Source organism: Myodes glareolus, chromosome 8, assembly GCF_982192425.1.
Source record: "Myodes glareolus chromosome 8, mMyoGla1.1, whole genome shotgun sequence".
In the NCBI taxonomy this organism is placed as follows: Eukaryota; Metazoa; Chordata; class Mammalia; order Rodentia; family Cricetidae; genus Myodes; species Myodes glareolus.
Window position 1 is genome coordinate 19,111,338 of NC_142033.1, and position 19,806 is coordinate 19,131,143.

The 19,806-nt window shown below is 36.3% G+C and overlaps 1 protein-coding gene across 2 annotated transcripts; it reads right to left on the bottom strand.

Moving 5' to 3' along the window:
* Positions 1–930: 930 nt before the first annotated feature.
* Positions 931–19,529, bottom strand: Prr27 (proline rich 27). 2 transcript variants are annotated; one of them, XM_048427943.3, is made up of 7 exons: positions 19,322–19,529; positions 10,239–10,300; positions 8,948–8,971; positions 5,696–5,719; positions 3,460–4,383; positions 2,364–2,412; positions 931–1,024 (listed from the first exon to the last, which is right to left on the bottom strand). In XM_048427943.3, exons 2-6 carry the CDS (start codon positions 10,287–10,289, stop codon positions 2,401–2,403), a joined length of 1,035 nt encoding a protein of 344 aa, XP_048283900.3. In that variant the 5' UTR covers positions 10,290–10,300; positions 19,322–19,529; the 3' UTR covers positions 931–1,024; positions 2,364–2,400. The 2 variants fall into 2 exon arrangements, with proteins under 2 accessions (XP_048283900.3, XP_048283908.3); XM_048427951.3 differs by lacking the exon at positions 19,322–19,529 and adding an exon at positions 13,837–13,890.
* Between the last annotated feature and the right edge of the window lie 277 nt (positions 19,530–19,806).

The following is a 19,806-nucleotide window of genomic DNA, read 5'->3' on the forward strand; positions in this document are numbered from 1 at the left end:
CTTCAAGTCATAATATATTTTTCTAGAAATTTGATAGGATTTTTGTCTCAACCTCCCTCCCCATCCCCACCATGCTTTTCTTGGTAGTCATGGGTTCTTTTGTAGCCCAGGTTGGCCTCAGAGGCAGATTCTTCCTGCATCTGCCTTCCCAGTTCTGGTATGATGTGGTGTGGCCATTGGCTAGCTCCATCTTTTCAACTGATATACTCTTTCTCAGCCATGAATGTACTTTAGATAATGTGAGTTATTCTAGCTGCCTGGAATAAGATGGGACCACAAGCTAACTCAGGAGATCCCCGGTTTAGACGTGGGTGCGAGGAGTCTGAACATCAAAGGCTTGAACCTTAAGAGAACTGAGAAGTTGTCTTCTTATTCACCCCAAACAATGAGCAAAATGCTGCTTAACACATTGCACATTGAAGATCAAATATATGATTTTAGTTTAATAAAGTGACTTAGGGAAAAGATCTTGTGAGTGGAGTTATATTCTCTCTAATGCCCCCCCCCCCGCCCCTTGAAGACTTCATTGGAGTTGCTAGTGAAGTAGGGAAGCAATTTGTTGTGTTAGGAAGAAGTTATTATAGAGTTATTGTGCTGTTGACACTCAGAAGTGCAATGTAAGTAGGTATTAAATGCATTATTCAGAAAAGGTGCTGACATTTTTAAGCAAAGGAAATGACGGTGGGTGGAGAAATAGTCAAAATGATTTCTAGAGGCAAGTATTTAGACACAAAAGACAATAACGTAACATATTTGTTTTGTATTCTAGAGACTGTTTGAAAAAAATGTACTTACTATTCGTACACATTTAAACTGTTTAAATTTCTTATACCTATGAAGTATATATTTTATAATTTGATGTGAAAGTAAATCATTCCATCAACTTAATTTTGTTGTATGGTCTAAGGAAATCCAGCATAAGCCAATCAGTATGAAGAGACTGCTAGCTTTAATAACACATAGTAAATGACTTGGCGAGAAAAGAAAGAACATGCAGTTTCTTCGATTTGTTCATCATCATCATCTGTAAAAAATAAAATAACATCAGTTTTGGATAACAAATTCTCAAATTTCTTACAGATAAAGCAAGATTATTTTTTTATGAGTTTGCTATGATAAACTTTATAGATTTGTCATCTAAAAATTCATGTCATAATACATGCTTAAAAGTAAAGATTTCTGCTTTTTTACAGATGCTACATTCTTACAATTATATATTTCTATAGGAATTAATAAATAGTTGAACTAAAATGAAATGTAACAGTTTATTTGAACACATATATAGGTATCAAAAATCATGGCCTTGAGTGACTGTTCATTTAGATCAATATTGTCTTTTGGTATTGAATAATTTAAAGGAAAATTCTTTCTCCATTTTAATGGACTTTTCAGAAAGGCATCATTTCCCTCTTTGCTTGTTTCTTATTGAGTATCTTACATGTAATAAACTGGAAACACATGCCTGTGAAGATGTGAAATTGTTAAGTGCATCTAATATTGAATATTATTCACTAATAAGTCTCTCATCTTAAATTCTAGTAAAATAAACAGTGCCAAATAATTTAGCAGTATTCAAGGTTGAAGTAAAAACTGACAATGTTTAATGTTATTGGAAATGAATATTGTTAGGGTGTATCACTTATAGCCCTAGTTACCATCACAATTGATTTTTCAGTGTAACTTCAGGCGTTGATGGCACCTCAGTTTTTAGAATTTTGATCTGCTTGACAGTCAAAATAGTGCCTCATCATTTATTTGTACAGTAAACATTTTTAATCATAACCTTGTCGTAGCTTTGCAGTAGTACAGAAGAACAAGAGCTTGGAAATAGTTTAATCATTTTATTTATTTTTCTCACTGTGAATACGAAAAGGGGAGATGCTCAAGTGAGCATTTTTGCCAGGACCTTCATTCTTAGGACAGTGATTGAGGTGAGATAGAGAACTTGAAACTGGGTAAGGATGCAAGCTAGTAGAAAACAGACAGAATTGTCCACTGGTCCTTAACGGACAACACTTCTCTAGAGTTTAGTCTCCATGCCATTTATTGAAGCTTGTCCTGAACTGATGACTATTATACAGAATAGTTAGGTCATAACCACTTTGGATAATTTTGAAGAACCATCTAGTCTCAAAACAGCCTGAAAAATTTACACAGTACATAAATTCATCATGTCTTAACTTCTGGGACACAGGTAACCAGTGATTGCACCTCACTTTCTCACTTCTATGTTGTAATATATGTATTATAATGTAATATACATTTGCATATATGCATATATATTTACGTGTATACACACACACGCACATATCTAAAGATAGTTCACCTACAACACCCATATCTCATTGGTACGAATTACTTACAGACACAAATGAATAGTAGTCTCTTTTCCAGGAAACCTCACTTCTCTCCCTAAAAGGAAAAGGATATTTTTATTTATAATTAAAATATACTCCGTTTGCTAGCACGAGGGCTTTCTTTCCCAAATAATTGAGCAATTCTGAGATGTCTTATAAAAGGTCAAGAGAAATCTGCTTCCAGACATGATGAGTAACATAAAGTGGATTCCCTCTCTTGCCTGAAACAAAATATATGCTTCACATTACGGGAAAGGAGCTGGGTGTGGTGGTGCACAGCTTTATTTTAACACTCAGGAGGTGTGCCTCTGTGAGTTCTGGGCTAGCCTCGATTAATAATAAGACCCTATCCGAGAACTGAAATAATTATGAGGAAGAAGAAGTTTCTCATGATTTGAATGTCATGTTGTGAAGAATAGTCATTCCTCACAGGAGCAGAAAAGGGGGACCAGTAATTATTTTCACATATTCTCTGCACAGAGTCTAGGGGTTGCACATTATAGGTTAATGTTGAGTGTTTGTGCACGCATGCATGCTTTTGTGTGTGTGTGTGTGCGTGTGTGTGTGTGTGTATTATCTGTGCATAGTACATGGGAAAATATTAATTCTTCCTATAATATGATAAATAAGGTAAATTTGTCCAGCTAATGAGTTTAAAACTTTTATATGTGCCTGGGGCATGTGGAGGCCCGAAAAGGATGCTGGGTCCCATGGAACTAAAGTTACAGAAGGATGTGGGTGCTGAGAATTGAACCTGGGTCTTCTACAAGAATAAGTATTCTTAACCACTGAGCTATCTCTCTAGCACCAGCTCATCATTTTCATCTAACAGGAAGTTTATCAAAGATGTGAGATGTGAGAAGACGTGAGAGGAAACAAGAGGCATTGGGGTACATTCTAGTAGATATATTCAAATATTCGAATTCTGAAAATTTTTTTCATGGGTATATGCAAACTCCTTATACACTTTCAATATTTATTTGTCGACTAACTGTCTACTAAAACAGCAGCTCCTAACCCTGAACAGGTGTGTTTCTTGTACAGAAGTTGTGTCTTCCCTTCTACAAGTGCCACGCACTCAGCAGTAAAGGAGGTAACCCACCTGGTACAAAACAAAAGGCAGAGGTTCTTGGCTACCAGATTTGGCCTCCATAGGCTCCGCTCCCTCGGGTTTCAGTTCAGTAGACTCAGGTATAAGAGGTTTTCCCACAGCAGACTGGCTCACAAGAAGTTCAGCCGGAGGAAGTAGGCCTCCAGCAGGCTCAAGGGCAGGAGGCCTGACTTCAGCAGCTGGGCCTACAACAGGCTCAACCGGTATAGCCTGGGCTACCGCAGGCTCTCCTGAGGCAGCTTTGTTTTCAGCAGACATGCCTCCTGGAGTGGGTTCTGCTGGTATAAGCTGGGCTGCAGCCACAGAGGGTAGTGTAGCGGGTTCGGGTGCCATTGGGTGGCCTGCAGCAGGCTCAGCTACCCCAATAGGTTCAGGAGCAAACTGGGCTGCAACAGGTTCAGGAGCGGCAAACTGGGCTGGCACAGGCTCAGCTGCGGGAGCTTTGGGTTCGGAAAGTGGGAGGGGTGGTCCAAATTTGACTGCAGTAGGCAAGCCTGAAATAGTTTTATCTGCAGGGAACTCAGGTACCAAAGCCTCGCCTACGGGAGGCACTGCCAGGGCTGCGCCAGGCTCTGATGTAATGGGTGAAACAGAAATCTTTGGAGGTATGACAAAGGGATATGGCCTGGGAGGAGGGGGTGGGGGAGGAGCAAGAGGAGCCGATACTGTGGGACCATTCAGTGAGGCCTCCGAGGGATAGTTAGGGTTTTGGAAGACATAGTGAACTTTAGAAGTTAGAATCCAGGGGTATGGAGATAGTCCTCTTTCAAGCTCAGAATTTCCAGGGAATTTGGTGATGGTATTTGCTTGGTGATTTTCAAGAGGAGGCAAAAGAAAAGGTGGTAAATTATCATTCCATAAGCCGTATGGGATATTGAGAGGTGGATTAAGTGGGTAGCGATGTCCAAAGTAATCCTAAATAGAAGAAAAGGAGTTCATTCTAGTTGACTGTCTATACCTCTATTTCGGTTATGATTATGGTCATATGTAAGTAATGTTTTTTAAAGAGCACCCACTTAGTCTTTCTTAAAAACTAATATGCATTCATGATAATTGAAATAAAAATAGTTCGAGAAAATAAACCCAGAATGTAGGAGGATCACTTTGCATATAGGCAAATGAGTGTTACACACTGAAGAAGCAGCACTTTGTGTACAGGTTAGTGTATTCCGGCAGAAGAGTGTGGACAAAGAAGAGCAAAGCAGGACGGACATAGATGAGTGGACTGGTTCTTCCAGCCTTCTGTCCACCATGTTCTTGCTCCATGCCTGCTGCGCTTGGCATGCACCTTGTCTCTAAATTTTTCCACTGAGGCACTCACTTCCGTATTCCTCTTCCAGGGATAGGACTGTGTGTGACCTGTGAATTGGATCTGTCCTGTTTTTTATCAATTTCAACTCCTTCAAGGAATTGTTATCAGAAGAGTGGACAGGAAATATGGAACTTGGCTTTTCATATATAATTTCCCCAGTACAATCTCTGGTTTTAAATGGGTATTTTAATAAAATTGATCACAAAATTTTCATCAAGTTTTCATATTTTCTTTCATGATAAGACATCCAGAAGTTCCTCTGGCTGTTCTATATTTGTCTATCCCATTCTGGAAGACAGTCTGGAAGCTCAGGTCACATAATTATGTAAGAATTCACAAAAAATAAAAATGTTTGTTGCTCATGCATACATATTTTATGTCATGTCATAAATATTTTTATGAGCAGATCATCCATAATGTGCAAATCAAGATCTTAGAATATGCATATCTTCTATAGCTGCAGCCTAATTACAATCCAAACAATTTTGAGAAACTGAACTTAATGATTTCATGCACAGTTGTTTTATTTAGATTCATTTCAAGGTGTTTTCCTAATAATAGACTTCCTTTGTATATAGATTCAGTTTTTACATTTTTGAAAGTCCTGCCTTCTCAACTATACTTTATAAGATTGTGTTTCATAGTAAAACCTACTCAACCTAGTAAGTAAGCACAATGGTAGGCAGGATGTCAGTTTGGATAAATAATACATATTTGGGTACAAATGTATGCATAAGTTGGCCATGAGAGGAAAAGAAGTGAGCATGTTCCTAAATAAATCCCTATTACTTCAAGGAAAAACATAATAAAACTGAATTATTTAACATTATTTAATGGAAAATGATATCTTAAAGCAAAATATTATAAGCAGTATATTTTTCTATTTAATTATAGATAGATGTGAACATACTTTACCTCTTCACTGGGTGAGGGTGATTTCTGAAACAAAGAAAGACTTGTTTTAAACTTGGTGTCATTGAAAGAATAAATAACACTTCAAATCCCTGTTTACAATTGGAGGAGTTGTGAGTAATGAAGTTTTTGTAATTTTCCTTTTTTAAGAGCCATAGGTGGTTGACTTACTTTTAGTTTTCTATAACTATATATCATCTTGTTATTGTTAATTTTTCTTTTGAGACAGTTATTTATGCTGTGTGGCTTTGGGCTTGGTACTTGATATATAATCCATGCTGATCTCAAAGTTATAGCAATCTTCCTAGGTTGGTCTCCTGGGTTCTGAGATCATAGGTATGTACCATAATAACTGACTCTCAGTAAACATTCTGTAAATGCGTTTGACACCTGACAATATTAGTGAGGGAAGAGTCTGAGAATCAATGAGACAATGGCCCAGGTGGAGAGGGAGGATCCAATATTACAATTCTGCTAAATAGCCATAGCAGTACAGTTACTTTTAATGATATACTACTGTACCCATAGATCAGTGCATCGCTCAATTGCCACCAGAGTATTTGCTTTTTGCAGCAGATGGCAGTTAACACCAAGACCCAGAACTGAACAACATGCAGACAGTGAGAATCCTCAGATCACTTAGGAGGCAAAGGTTGTAAGAACCAGAGGTGGTGAATGACTCCAAAAAAACAGTGTCTTCCAGACACAAGACTGATCCACAAATGAACTCACAGAGACTGTGACAGCATGCACAAGACCTTCACAAATTCTAACCAGCCACATTCCTAACACAGAGAAGAGGAAGTGGGTGCAAAGTCCCACCCCTAACCAAGAAGCTATTTGCAATTGATAACTTCTGCTAGAGGGGAGAATTGGCTTGATGGAGCCTCAAGTTCAGGAGTAGTTTATCAATACTATACAGACACTTTTGTGTGTGTGTGTGTGTGAATGTGTGTGTTCTTTTCTTTTGTTATTGCTTAGTGTTTTTTGTCTTCTTAGTTTTATCTTGTTTTGTTTGCCTGGCTTTATCTTTTTAGCTATGGGATTTTTTTGAGAGAGAGAGAGAAAGAAAATGAAGTTGGGTGGGTAGGGAGGTGGGGAGAATCCGGGAGGACTTGGGAGAGGAGAAAACATATGACCAAAATATATTGTATGAAAAGTTCAAAAGTAACAAAAATGCTATATAAATAAATAAAACTTAAAGAGTCATGTGATATACACGGCCGAGGAGACAGCTCAGTCCGCAAAGCACCTGTTTGTACAAGCATGGGGAACAATCTTTTATCTCCAGCATTCACCCAAAAACCAGATGTAACAGAGTTGGGCAGAGGGGTAAATATGGCTAAAACACATTGTATGAAACTTGAAACTCTAAAAGGACTAATAAAAAATAAAGAATATTATATATGTGGAATTATTGTTTACAAAAGCCAGCCACAGAGATATTTAACTATAATCCCAGTTTGTGGGGTGGGCAGGTAGGACATGAATACAGGAGGGTATTCACAGTTGTTGGCAGCCGGCCTTGCCTAATCCCTGAATGAGTAAGAGACGTGACCTTGGCTTGAAATTTAAGGTAGAGAACAACACAACTGTGTAAGATACCAATGTTGATTTCTGTTCTTCACATATGCGTGCACACACACACCACCATACCCATGCGCAGCCCCCTATGAACACATGAATACAATCCCCTAGCCTCTCAACACCATGGATATTCAAGGATTATGTCTACCCACTTCCAGTGTTTCTATGCTGCCACTTCACTTCCATAGTCTATCTGGAAACTTTCAAATACCGGAATCAAAACTTTTTATGTGTTTTCATAACGAGTTCCTTGTTTTCAACAGAGAGCCACATTATATGCTCATTTGTGCTTACTTTAAAATCTTAGCTATTAAATGAAGCTCTCAGCATATTTTCTCAGTAAATGGACTTTTTTAGGGACTTTGAAATATTTATGCTTTTTCTTGAATAATATTATTTCTTTATATTTATGTGTTTATATATACATATATGTATATGTATATACATATATATGTACACACAGTATTTGCTTTGTGGTACCCTAGTTGTAGGCACTGGGATCCTAGTGCCTATTACAAAGGGTAGCCAGATTTCTTTTGCAAATGCCTAGAATACTACACCTCCAGCTAGCCAAACTTTCCATTTAAAACTTAATATTGTTCTCCAATTTTAGATTGGTTCTCTAGAATTGCCAATCTTAAAGTTTTCCAATAGATCATTCTTCCACATTCCCTAAGGTATAAGATATGCACAAGAAATAACTTCCCAGGACAGGCACAGTGGCAAAAGTCAATTGTTTTTTTATTATAGGTTAAAGCACTGCAGGAGTTGATGGTTGTAAAAATCAAAAATAACAAATAAAACTCTTTCAGTTTTAAAAAGTTTTAAAAGTTTCAGTTTAGTTGTTTTTATTCAAAAGCACTGTCATCCTGGGCCATTTCTTTTGGGTTTTTCTTTGCTACACTTTTCTATTAGTGCATAGCACACTGATGGATAAAAACACTTTTCATTGGAGACAAATATTATAAAAAACCAAAGAAAAAAAATAGCATTAAGCACTTTGTCTCCTACATGGAATAATTTGTGACTATTTGCTGCACAGAAATCATGCAGTTCCTCGGGTATGATCATATACCACTTCTAGTTTCCAATATCTAGAAGAAATTCAGTCAGGAATGATGGTAGATATCTAAAATCCAAACACTTGGTTGCAGCAGGAGGATCGAAATTAAACATCATGGTCAGAGACACAGAATTTGAGGCTGCCCTGGGCTATATGAGACCTTTTCTCAAATCTCTCCGCTTTAAATGAAAAAACAACCCAAACACAAACAAAATACATAATTGAATATATAGTTGTTTATTATCTCGTGTTTTCTGTTCTAATACCTCATGTCATTGTCCATCAGTTATATTACTTAAGTACAAATTAAAAAATATCATAGATGCATGATGTTAAATCAGGACATAGCAAACTTGTACTTGTACTACACCATAAAAGGTGAGCTTTTTATGCTTCTTCTCATTAGAAATGTAGGTTTGCTGGTAAATATGTTTATCATAGGTATGCTTATATTCCATTCATTTTTGTCATCTAACATGAATAAATTAATAAAAATATTTTAATAGCAATCAAAGTTAATTGTATTTCCAAGGATATAGAGAATCTTTAAATACAAGTATACTTAATGTAAAACATGTATTTTTATAAAAACAAAAAGTTCTTACCTTATTAATGAAGGGATAGCGCCTCTAAAACAAAGAAAAATATTTTAATGTGGTTATTTAACTGAAAACACCTGCATTCAAACCTTCCTGTTACTGAAGAATTTGCATAACCTTATAATCTTTTCTTAATATGAGTCTGTGGTCTGAATTAAGTAGCTTTGCCATCATAATCATTATGATGTTTTGGACAGGAAGTGTTAATTTGACTGAACAGAATCTGGTTTGCAACACTGTGTGTGCAGAGAAATCTTTTCCATATGAAAGGTCATATGACTCTCAACAATACATGTTTTTACTTTTCTCTTTTACCAACCTGGTGCTGCTGTGTGTGCTTGTGAGTGTGTGTGTGTGTGTGTGTGTGTGTGTGTGTGTGTGTGTATTGGATCTTTTGACACTTTTTGTAGATCTTACAATGTTTTCTGGTGAAATTTCATTATGTCTTATGAATTCACCATGGTTAAGGTAACCTGAAGAATAAAAACTAGTGTAGGAAACTCAATACATACTATCTTATGAATTAGAAATTAACTTAGAAACATTTAAAGGACATAATAATAATTTGGAATTTAGCTGATAATAATTAGAAGTGTCACATTGTCTGAGTTTCTACTCCATCATGGAAATATTGCTAATCACTTTCAGTATTTATCTTACTTAGTATTCAAAGTAATTACTTGGAGTGGATGTTCCTATTTTCCAAAAAAGAAAATTTAACACACTCGTTTGTTAGTATTAAAATGCTTTCAGGTCAGGTATTGGGTGCCCACACCCTTAGTTGCAGCATCCAGAAGACAAAGGCAGACAAGTCTCTGATTTTGAGGCCAACTTGGTCTCCGTAAGGAGTTCCAAACCAGCCAGGACTGAATAGTGGGATTCTATGAATGAAAAAAAATGATCTAGAGCCCCACTGATTCACATTCCACTCATGTCCATTTACTTCTACTCCCTTGAGTATCCTTTGATTCATATTCATACCCCGTAGCTATCTCGGCAATGAGATTTCACTGCTGGAGAAACCCTGCTAAGATTATCTGTCATGCTTCCTTCTGCCAGCTTCCTGCTTGTGAATTCACCTCTTCAAGCTGTTGATATGTTCCATGTTTTAGAATCTATTATTTTGCTTTTGAAAATTTCCTTTCAGGATTTTAAAAAAGCCCAATTTATGTGCGCAGCACGTTTCTCTGATGATGCGTATCAACACTGTACTCATTTCACCGTCAGCATGACTTCTCACCAACACTTAGTGGGTATTTTCGTCCATTGCTGCAAATGTGAGATTCTAGTTACTTACCCTTTTTGCAAAAGCAACACATATGATGCAGGCCCAAAGAAGTAACTTCATTTTGATTGGCCCTGTGAACATGAAGATTTATTTTTCAGAAAGTATACAGAATGTTTTAAATTATTTCTCTCAGAGAGAAACAGGTGTTGTGTGAGTTTACTTGTCTGACAAGGATGACACTTAACAGAAAGGATGTCCTGCTAATTAGCTATGTCAGCATGGTTTAATGGGGATGACACTAAAGCCCATTCATTTTTTTTCACTTTTCAGTGATTAAACAATTTCTAAACCAATTTTCTTTATATGGAAGTAAATTCACTTTGTTACTCAAGGATATCTTTTGCAATTAATCTGTTTTGGAGGCTATATCAAGAAACAGAATTGCTTTAAGTAGTAACTCTGTGGGGTGTTTTTTTTAAGACTTTGCATCTATTGACTCAATGGGAGACTGCTATCATCCACCTAGAAAAGTTTGTAACATGAGGGCCAACTTGCTTGTTGGAGTTTTCTGTCCTGCCTGGTACCCCCAACTGTTTAACTCCAAAGAAAAATCACACAGAGATCTCTAAGTTATAAAGTTGATTGGTCCATTAGGTCAGGCTACTTATTAGCTCTTGTTGCTTATATTAACCCATTATTCTGATCTATGTTTTTGCCATATGGATCAGTACCTTTTTCAGTGGAGCAGATCACATCCTGTTGCTTCGGTGATCTGGGCAGGAATGGGAGGAATCAGCTTCCTCCTTCCCAGAATTCTCCTGTTCTACTTCCTGTCTGGTTTTCCCGCCTATATTTCCTGCCTGGCCAATCAGCTTTTATTCAAAACATGATTGACAGAATACAGACAATTCTCCCGCAAAAGTTCTCATTTTCAATGTTTTTTTTTTGCCATTGGCGTATTAGACCTTTATTTATCTCATATTTTATGTCACCTAAGAATAATGGAGTATTCATATATTTAGATGTATGTCTTTTGACTTTGTTTTTTGTGGGAGGAGGATACAGCAGCATTAAATCTCTAGTTGCTTTATTCTTAAGGTTTATAGCTCTTCCCTTCAAAAATATGAGACTCCATTCTTAAAAAAAAATCTCCATACCAAGACAATATTTCAGCATCAATCTGAGTTCCCAAATGTGAAAAAATAGTAGTATCCAAACTATATCAAGAATGATATTAAACCCTTGATCTATTTGAAATAAATATTTAAATGATCAGTATATCTAAGGTATATTTAACAACTGCTCATAGTTATATATTAACTATTCATACTGGTTTCCATAATTTTTATTTATTTCCTATAACCTATAATTTTTGTGGTATTTGCACCAATTTTATGATATGTATAGTCTAATAATATGAGGGAATTCCAAGTTTGTGAGATGAGACCATGTATAGTTGCTGCTGAACCTTTAAGAAAGTATGGTTTGTAGAGCTATGTTTGCAGAAAAAGTCCTGGAAGAAATACCCAGTGTCTATGTCTTGCTTTTTCCAACATTGCTCAACCGCTTACATGTTCAGTATATTTTGGACCACATGTTGCATGACTTCTGTTGTGATCCTTGGGTGGCACACTGGATTTTTATTAAGACATTAAAGAAAAGAATAATGGATATAATGCTGTCTAAAAATTGTAATATATGGTAAGCATTTTGTGTGTCATTCTGTTTACACATTAGCAGCATTAGAGAATTATGGAAAAATCCTCAGAGGCATTTCTTGAGTTATTTGTTTAATGATTTTAATGGTTTAGAAACTATACACACACACACAAATATATATATATATGTATATATATATATATATATATATATATATGTATATATATCTTGCTGTTGTTCTTCACTGGAAATTTTGGAATTCATTGTGCCCACATTCAGAGTTCTATAAGGTGGGTGGGACCTCCTTTTGAGATGATTCCTGCATTTCTGAATTTATTTTATTTTCTTCTACCATATTTACAGTCCTTCTCAGAATAATGATGCTTTCCTTTGTTAAAGACTAAATCCCTTTAGAAGCATTTATATGATAACCAAACAGAAAAAGTGATGTTAGGTAGTTAAAAGGATCTTTCTAAAATTATAAAATTATGTCAGGTTTCATTGAGGTGTATATTAACACATTCACAATTTATCTTACAGCCAGGCATAATTAGTATGTTATTAGCACGACTTAATGGTTGGCTATATAAATTTAGTTTACATGGTGACCACTCTAAAAACCACCGACTGCCTTTATCTTTAACTGAATTTCTGAAATAAGATTTTATTGGCAGTTGACAGATTTTCACAAGCCTATTTTATCGTGGGTCTCTTTTGGAAACTGGTCATTATGAGTCTGTGCAATGGCCCCAAGTTAGAGTATAGCCAGCACAATAAGAAAACATTGAAGGAAGCTCAAATTAATGAGCAATTCTATTAAAGACCTGGTGATCACTAATTTTATATAAAAGATGTACAAAAAATTTATTCATTTCAGAATAACTAACAATCGATAATTAGCAATACAGAATTAAAACGGTGGAATGCACTGAGAATTGAAGTAATCTAAGACTTAATAAAATTTAAAAATCTCTTGTGCTGTCTTGTCTCATGATATTTCAACATTGATACACAGGACTTGTGATTTAGTTCTTTAGAATATTCCAAAGGCAAAGAAATCTTTCTTGTTCATATAATACAGATTTTGATCTTATTTTCATGCTTATTTTCTGACATATTGTTAACTAGAGATTTTGCTTGATTCTATTGTTCAGTAAGTAACAGACCTGTGAGAATTTCAAACAGATAAAAACTATCTTGTGGAGTTTATTCCAATGACTAAACATAACCTGGTACCAGAGTGTCCAAAACAAGGAAAGAATGTGAAACCATCATGTGTTTATAGTTATTTTATTGAGTTTATGTATCTGAGATCAATCGGGAACTTTAAAGAATCAAGAGCATTTTAGAATGGGAAAAAGGTACCTAGTTTTTAGGGTAGAACCAAAGGTTAGAGATTCTGGTCCTGATTTGAACTAAATGTCTCACTCCCCTTTTCTGTAGGGATATTTATAAGAAGTCCTTTAGATTATTATTATTATTATTATTATTATTATTATTGTTTTAGTTGAAGCAAATTAGTACCAAATCTGAGGAGAAGAAATTAGTATGAGTATGCGTAGCTCTCCTCATTTCAGGAAACTAGAAGACTCGGGGTGTTATTTTTATGGGTTGTTATTTACATAGCAAGACAATCAAAGACACATTTGGGAACTCTCTGGTGCTTGATCCCTAAACACATTTTGGAAATATTTACTAGACTATATTATAGTATCAGTTAGAAGGCAAACTGAAGCAATTTTATGCTTTATTTTATCTTCTATTTAGCATTTGATATCATGAATGAATAACTACTCTTCAACAATTTCATTCTTCCTGTTTCAGTGATATAAATGAATTTCAGAGAGTTCACGCTAAGTGAGATTTAGTCTTTTCTCCCTAACATACCGCAAAACCTTCCAGTACTTCAAAGCAATCTAGCAGGGAGGAAACTTCCTGGTCAGGACAAACTTGATTTCTCCATGTCAGGTGTCAAAAGTGCATGGTGTCTTTAGCAACAGGGTCTTACCATCTAGTTCTGTTGACCATCCAAGAGCACCCAAAATAGGTCTTGCTTCGAAGGTCTCTGGGACATCTGTGACCAAAAACTAAAGGGGAGGTAACTCTACAACTATCATTGAACCTTTTATTTGACATAAACTATGACTTCTGAGAAGCATTATACCCCATGGAGGATTAACTCCAATTAAACTATTTTATATGAATATAAAAGGCTTATAAAATAATAGGTTTCTATATAGTTTTCCAAACATCCTTTTTACTGCCTCCTATATTTTATTCTTCTACCCCTCTCCACTTAGACCTCTCTCTCTGCTACCCTTTCCTATTTCATCTCATCTGGGTTCTGCTATACCCTCCCATATATTATTTCTTTCCACTACACATCCATACCTCCTTTCTAATTCCCTGAATTCTACAGGTACTGCAAGATAAACACACAAATCTAATAATGATCCTTGTGGCAAGATAAGTAGATTCCTGCAATACTGGCAGGAATGTTTTTGGGTAACCGACCATTTTCTAATTGAAGGTCTGCTTCTTAGGAAGAAATAAATGCCCAGTATGGCTAATCTGGTCAGGAACCCATGGCTAGTGAGCTTAGGGGTTCAAGGGTGGATCTGCTACTCTTGTTTTGATAAGAGAACATAGTACCAAGCTACTCTCCGAATTTATATCTCTGTATCTACAGATTAGTGCAGCTCTCTGTCCTCATCAGACGACTTTCTGTGTGAGTGAAAGGTAATTAGTGCAGAAGCTCACAACTGGTTAAAGAGCAGAGAGTGTCTGTGGAGTGCTCAGCTGCAAATGGGACATCTATATCACCTACTTTCCTAAGGCTCAGGGACTATTTTGAAAGAGAGAACAGCAACTTTATAAGAGTCAAAAGACAGGTAAGACCCCGGTAAAAGAGATTTTTCTGTACATTACAACATTCCAGGCCATATGAACTCACATTGGTTATGGTTGCCTTTGCAAGACCTCCAAAAGAGCAAACAAATTAGCCTTCTAGCATGCCAGAGGGTAGGTAAACAAGCTCCCATTCTTAAGTGATATTGACAACTGATGACCTCTGGGAGGAGAGCCAGTTTTATTTTTTATAAGTGTATGGCCTTTTTAGGTGGCTCACAGTTCCATGTATGGCCCCACACTCATGGGTACATGGATAACACAAACAGAAATCTGTTTATAAACCAGAGTACAATTTGCTGAAAGAGGATGTCGATAGTTGGGGTGAGTCTGGAAGAAGTTAGGGAAGTGACTGGAGGGTGGATATAATGAAAATAAATTGAATGCACACATTTAAGTCTCACAGACTTAAAAATATGCTTAGGCAATGTGGATTTCCTACTGTGAACAAACATTAAAAATGGAAATAACTCTACTATAGTATAAACTTATTGGCAATCTACTATCTCTTTTTTTTTTTTTTTTTTATTTTTTTTATTTTTCGAGACAGGGTTTCTCTGTAGTTTTTGGTGCCTGTCCTGGAACTAGCTCTTGTAGACCAGGCTGGCCTCGAACTCACAGGGATTCGCCTGCCTCTGCCTCCCGAGTGCTGGGATTAAAGGCGTGCGCCACCACCGCCCGGCTTCAATCTACTATCTCTTATAAAGTGTTATATAAAATAACAAATGACACATTGCATAATACTGTCTAGACGCTCCCTAGTCATACATCTGAGCAATATGAGTCAGCTGTTGGATGCTTGTTTGGATCCTTAAAATAGCTGTAGTATTTTTCAGGAGTGAGTGAAAATCACTTTGTAAGTATCATGTGGCTGCTCATGTAAGAGACAAATACAACTCTCTACAGTAATGGTCTCTCAGAAGACAATATATGGCTATGTACCAGCATAAACATATTTATTTCACCAATGAACTATAACATATAATAGACACACAAAAATTAAAACTGCAGAAAATCAAGAAAAATGTCTGAAAATTATAAAAATACTGCAATCAGTTGTTAGTGTAGATTTTTGAACTCTCAAATCCAGTGCTTAACTGTAATAGCGTCAAGATTCTGGTGATAAAGGCAGAAAAGATGAAGGTTCACAGGGGAAATTTTGGCAAAGAGGTAAGAGCTATTTGAAGGAACAAAATGTAGATGCCAGGAATCAAAGATTCAGTAATGGATAAATGGAATGTTTTTAAATAGTTGATGCAAAATTTCCCAGGAAAATATCCAAAAACCTAAAGATATTCCATAAAGAAATTACCAACATGAAACCCTGCCTAAACAGTAAATGTCTAAACACATTTGTAGTTGCAAACACAGGAGAATCAAAGAAAAACAAAAAAGAGCAGTTAAATAAAAAATGACCACGAGTCTTCCAAAATTGACAGACGCTGAAAGTAGGGATGCACATTAAAGATTACAGCAAACACACGTGAACACATATATACACATGCGCGCGCGCACACACACACACACACACACACACACACACACACACACAGAGAGAGAGAGAGAGAGAGAGAGAGAGAGAAAGAAAGAGAGAGAGAGAAAACAGAACACAAAACCAAAAATATTTGATCACAGACTTGTTAGACTTACTGTAAAGAAGAAGAAAAGAGAAATGAACCCCCCCCAAAGAACCGAAGAAATTGTGGTAAAATGTAATTATAGTTCTTAAAGAGCCAAGTATTAGAGATGAGACTTGGAACTTTAAGCTTCAATCCACAGCTTGAGACAAGTCCACTCCTCTTTGCCATTCTGTCTGGGACACAGAGTTAGACACTGTCTACTTAACAGCTCCAGGCTAGGGTTCCTTTCATCACCATGCTTCTTGTCATGCATGCTATGCCAAACTTAATCATTGCTGGAAAACTTTTGTTTCCCTAAATGGTTATAGAAATTCACACTGTCCTGGTGATTGCTTTGAGACTCCCTGGGAGGATTAGCTGGGTTGGTTGCTCTCAAGGCTGATGTCTGAAGAGACTCCTCTGGCTTCCTTGCTCAGTCCCTCTATGGAGACTTTTTTTTTTTTTTTGTCTTTCTCCAGTCCTCCCTTTCTCCCTTACTCTGACTCTTTTTGAAACTCCCCTCTGGGCTGTAAAGGGAAGTCTCTCCCTAGCCCAGATATTATTTTGTGGTCATTCTCCTTATTTACTGGCTCTGCAGAAGGTAGATGTTTACCTGCAGAAGCTTTGCAGAAGGTAGATGTTTACAGCTGAATAGTCAGTCTTATGTCACCCATTCTCTGTATCTTGTTCAGCCACAACTCTTTGTGTACATCTTTGTTTACGGGTAGAGGGATTTCTTTAATTAAGGCCTACAGTGGCAATTGTTTATGACTTTAAGCAAATATATTTGGCAGGCAGTTGGACACCATGCAGTTTAAATAAACAACAGAATACAGCCCTGATCTCATGCCCTAATCTCATGCCCTCCCTTCCAGGAGGAGTGGGTGTCTCCATACCAGTAGTGCCACCATAGCACAAGTGGACACACAGGATATACAGACCATCGATAGCCTTTCTCCCCAGCAGCCTGAATAGAATTTTCTAGGACCATGAAAACTGCCCTGTAGGGAACAATTTTCCCACTCAGTTCCAGCCCACTTCCTCTGTCTTGCATTTCTGAGGTGTGTGGTGTCAACAACAATAGGTCTTATCATCTAGTTTTGGGGTAACCAAATGGAATGGCAAGCACATACTGTGTTTTAGAGGTCTACCCCACCAACATCATGTTTTAAATAATTTTCAGTTCAAAAATGCTGATTGATGGTAAATAATTTTTTGGGAGGCTTAATTCTAAAGGTAACTTTATATTAGTAATTGAGCTTCCTTTTTCAGCAAGGCCAGGCTCTGCGTTTTTATTCTGTTAGATTCACTTTATCTGAAATTTCCATGTCATCCTAATTTATTGACTTTTTTTTCTATTTACAATTAACAGTAATCACTGTTAATGGTCAAACATTGTATTCTGACTATTACTTACTCACAAGCCCACTACTATACATAAATTCCATCACCCTAAAACTTACTTTGAGTGGGTTCTGTGCACTCAGCTATTTTACTCCCCCATAATATTTAGCAACCACTCACTAACTTTTCAAACTCATATTTTTGGTTCCTTTCCTCTCGTTTTTTGTCATATTCTTTCTATTTCCATCTCCCAACTTTCCTTCTCATCTCTATTCTCATCTCCCCTTCTGCCTTTTTTTCTCTTTAGTCATTCAATGATTATCCGGCATTACTATAGGTCCTGGAGATTTAATGATAAATACAATAATATATTTATTATTGTATAATAATAATTTCAAATGGTTTCATTTAAAAAGGTAAATGATCTGAAAAGGTATCAGATTTTGTGAATGTAAAAACACAAGGCTGTGATGTTTGTAATATGTTTTATGCTTTAATGTTTCTAAATCTCCGGTGGTGTCACCAAATGTAGAAAGAACAAGTGGGGAAAAAATATTATCAGTCCAACTATGTCACAGAGGTCCATCGTGAATCTGGACTCTGAAAACCCTTAAGGTTACTTAAAATGACAAAGGGAGACATGATTGGTTGCTTTGTTACAGTTCCTGTTACAGTAAAATATTGGTTCCAAAATATATGAAATAAGTTCAATACTAGATAATGTCTTAAGTAATGGAAAGAAATGATGCTTATTTCTTAATTTTATATTACAGTTATATAATTTTCTTAAAGCAGAAATTGTAGGAAGATATTCAGAAGATAATTATGTGTATAGCTGGAGAGTTGGCAGCACATTTGAAATGAATTTAGAGAACTGGAAACTACATTTTTAATCAGCAAATCATCAGTGTAAATTTAAATGATTGAGTGAAGCAGATTGTATGGAAAACTTGTAAAGTTAGAAAATATGTAGCTGAGTTGAAAGCCCTAAAAACACTAGTATTGTGTAGAGGATAGGAATCCGCAGAATATACCTTGGTGAAGAATTATCAGACAGTATATCATGACAAGAACCATGTGGCATAGTACTCCCGCAAGAAGCATTTCATTTCTGATACGAATTTATCACCATTGAGCTACAATATCAGTAGCTATATTACTAATAAAATAGAAATAAATTTTAATAATCTTAAGGTTAGTTCAGAGAATCTATAAGACACCTTAAAAACGAATAATGCCTGACTAATTTTGGGTAATAAAGTTATTACTTTTGATAAAACATTCCCTCACATGTATAGAAAACTTGGGAATTAAAAACTGAAGAGAGTTACTAGCTTTGAAGTAAGGAAGATCATATGCCCTTAGGAACTTGAGGGGAGAGTTAAAATTATTTTCAGATTTAAATCAAGTTATCAGCATATTACACCAAGGTTAAAATAAAGTTATCAATGTATCAAGAAGTGGGTTGTATTTATATTCCATGGATTCAATATTGCCAAATAGAAACTGAAGTATTTTTGAAGCTTAAGGTAATTCTAGGAAGACTGCTACCTTAAATTCTGGCAAGAAAAGGATACAACGAGATGTTCTTAGCAACCATCAAAATTTAGAAAAGGAACTTACTTTGAGACTCAGCTGCTCAGAGTGAACGGAAGTAAGCATTCGCTTTAGTCTTACATTGCCAGATATTGTCCAGGAAGAATTGCTCCAGTGTAGAAAGGCAGAAGATTTATATCGACTATGAGGATATTTTCAATTATCAAGGATGAAGTCTGGGAGAAGTGAGGCCACCAGAGAATGTAGCGGGCAGAATGCAGCATCATCAGATTGCTAAGGAATGGAAGTTCTAGGAGGACAAAGAAGAGTTCTCATAGCTTCTAACTGCTCTGTCTTTTCAAAATACAAGTCAAGTCACCCTTTTCAGAAAAACTGTTGAACCTTTAGACTGTATAGGAAAGGAGCTTGGGCTAAGAGGGAATGATAGACTGGACTGCTAAAGAAGTAAAGGATGGGCAGTTTATGGTGTCAAAGATACAGACTTCATCCCTGGTCTTTGAATCAAAGACATCCTGTGTTACCTACAAATCCCATCTAATGCTTCCCCTATA

Bases quoted from the DNA above. Each gene is read 5' to 3' on its own strand.
- Prr27 (XM_048427943.3), bottom strand. From the start codon at position 10,289: ATGAAGTTACTTCTTTGGGCCTGCATCATATGTGTTGCTTTTGCAAAA. The intron at 5,720-8,947 runs GTAAGAACTTTT...TCTTTGTTTCAG, and splicing joins GCTATCCCTTCATTAATAAG to AAATCACCCTCACCCAGTGA. The intron at 4,384-5,695 runs GTAAAGTATGTT...TCTTCTATTTAG, and splicing joins CACCCTCACCCAGTGAAGAG to GATTACTTTGGACATCGCTA.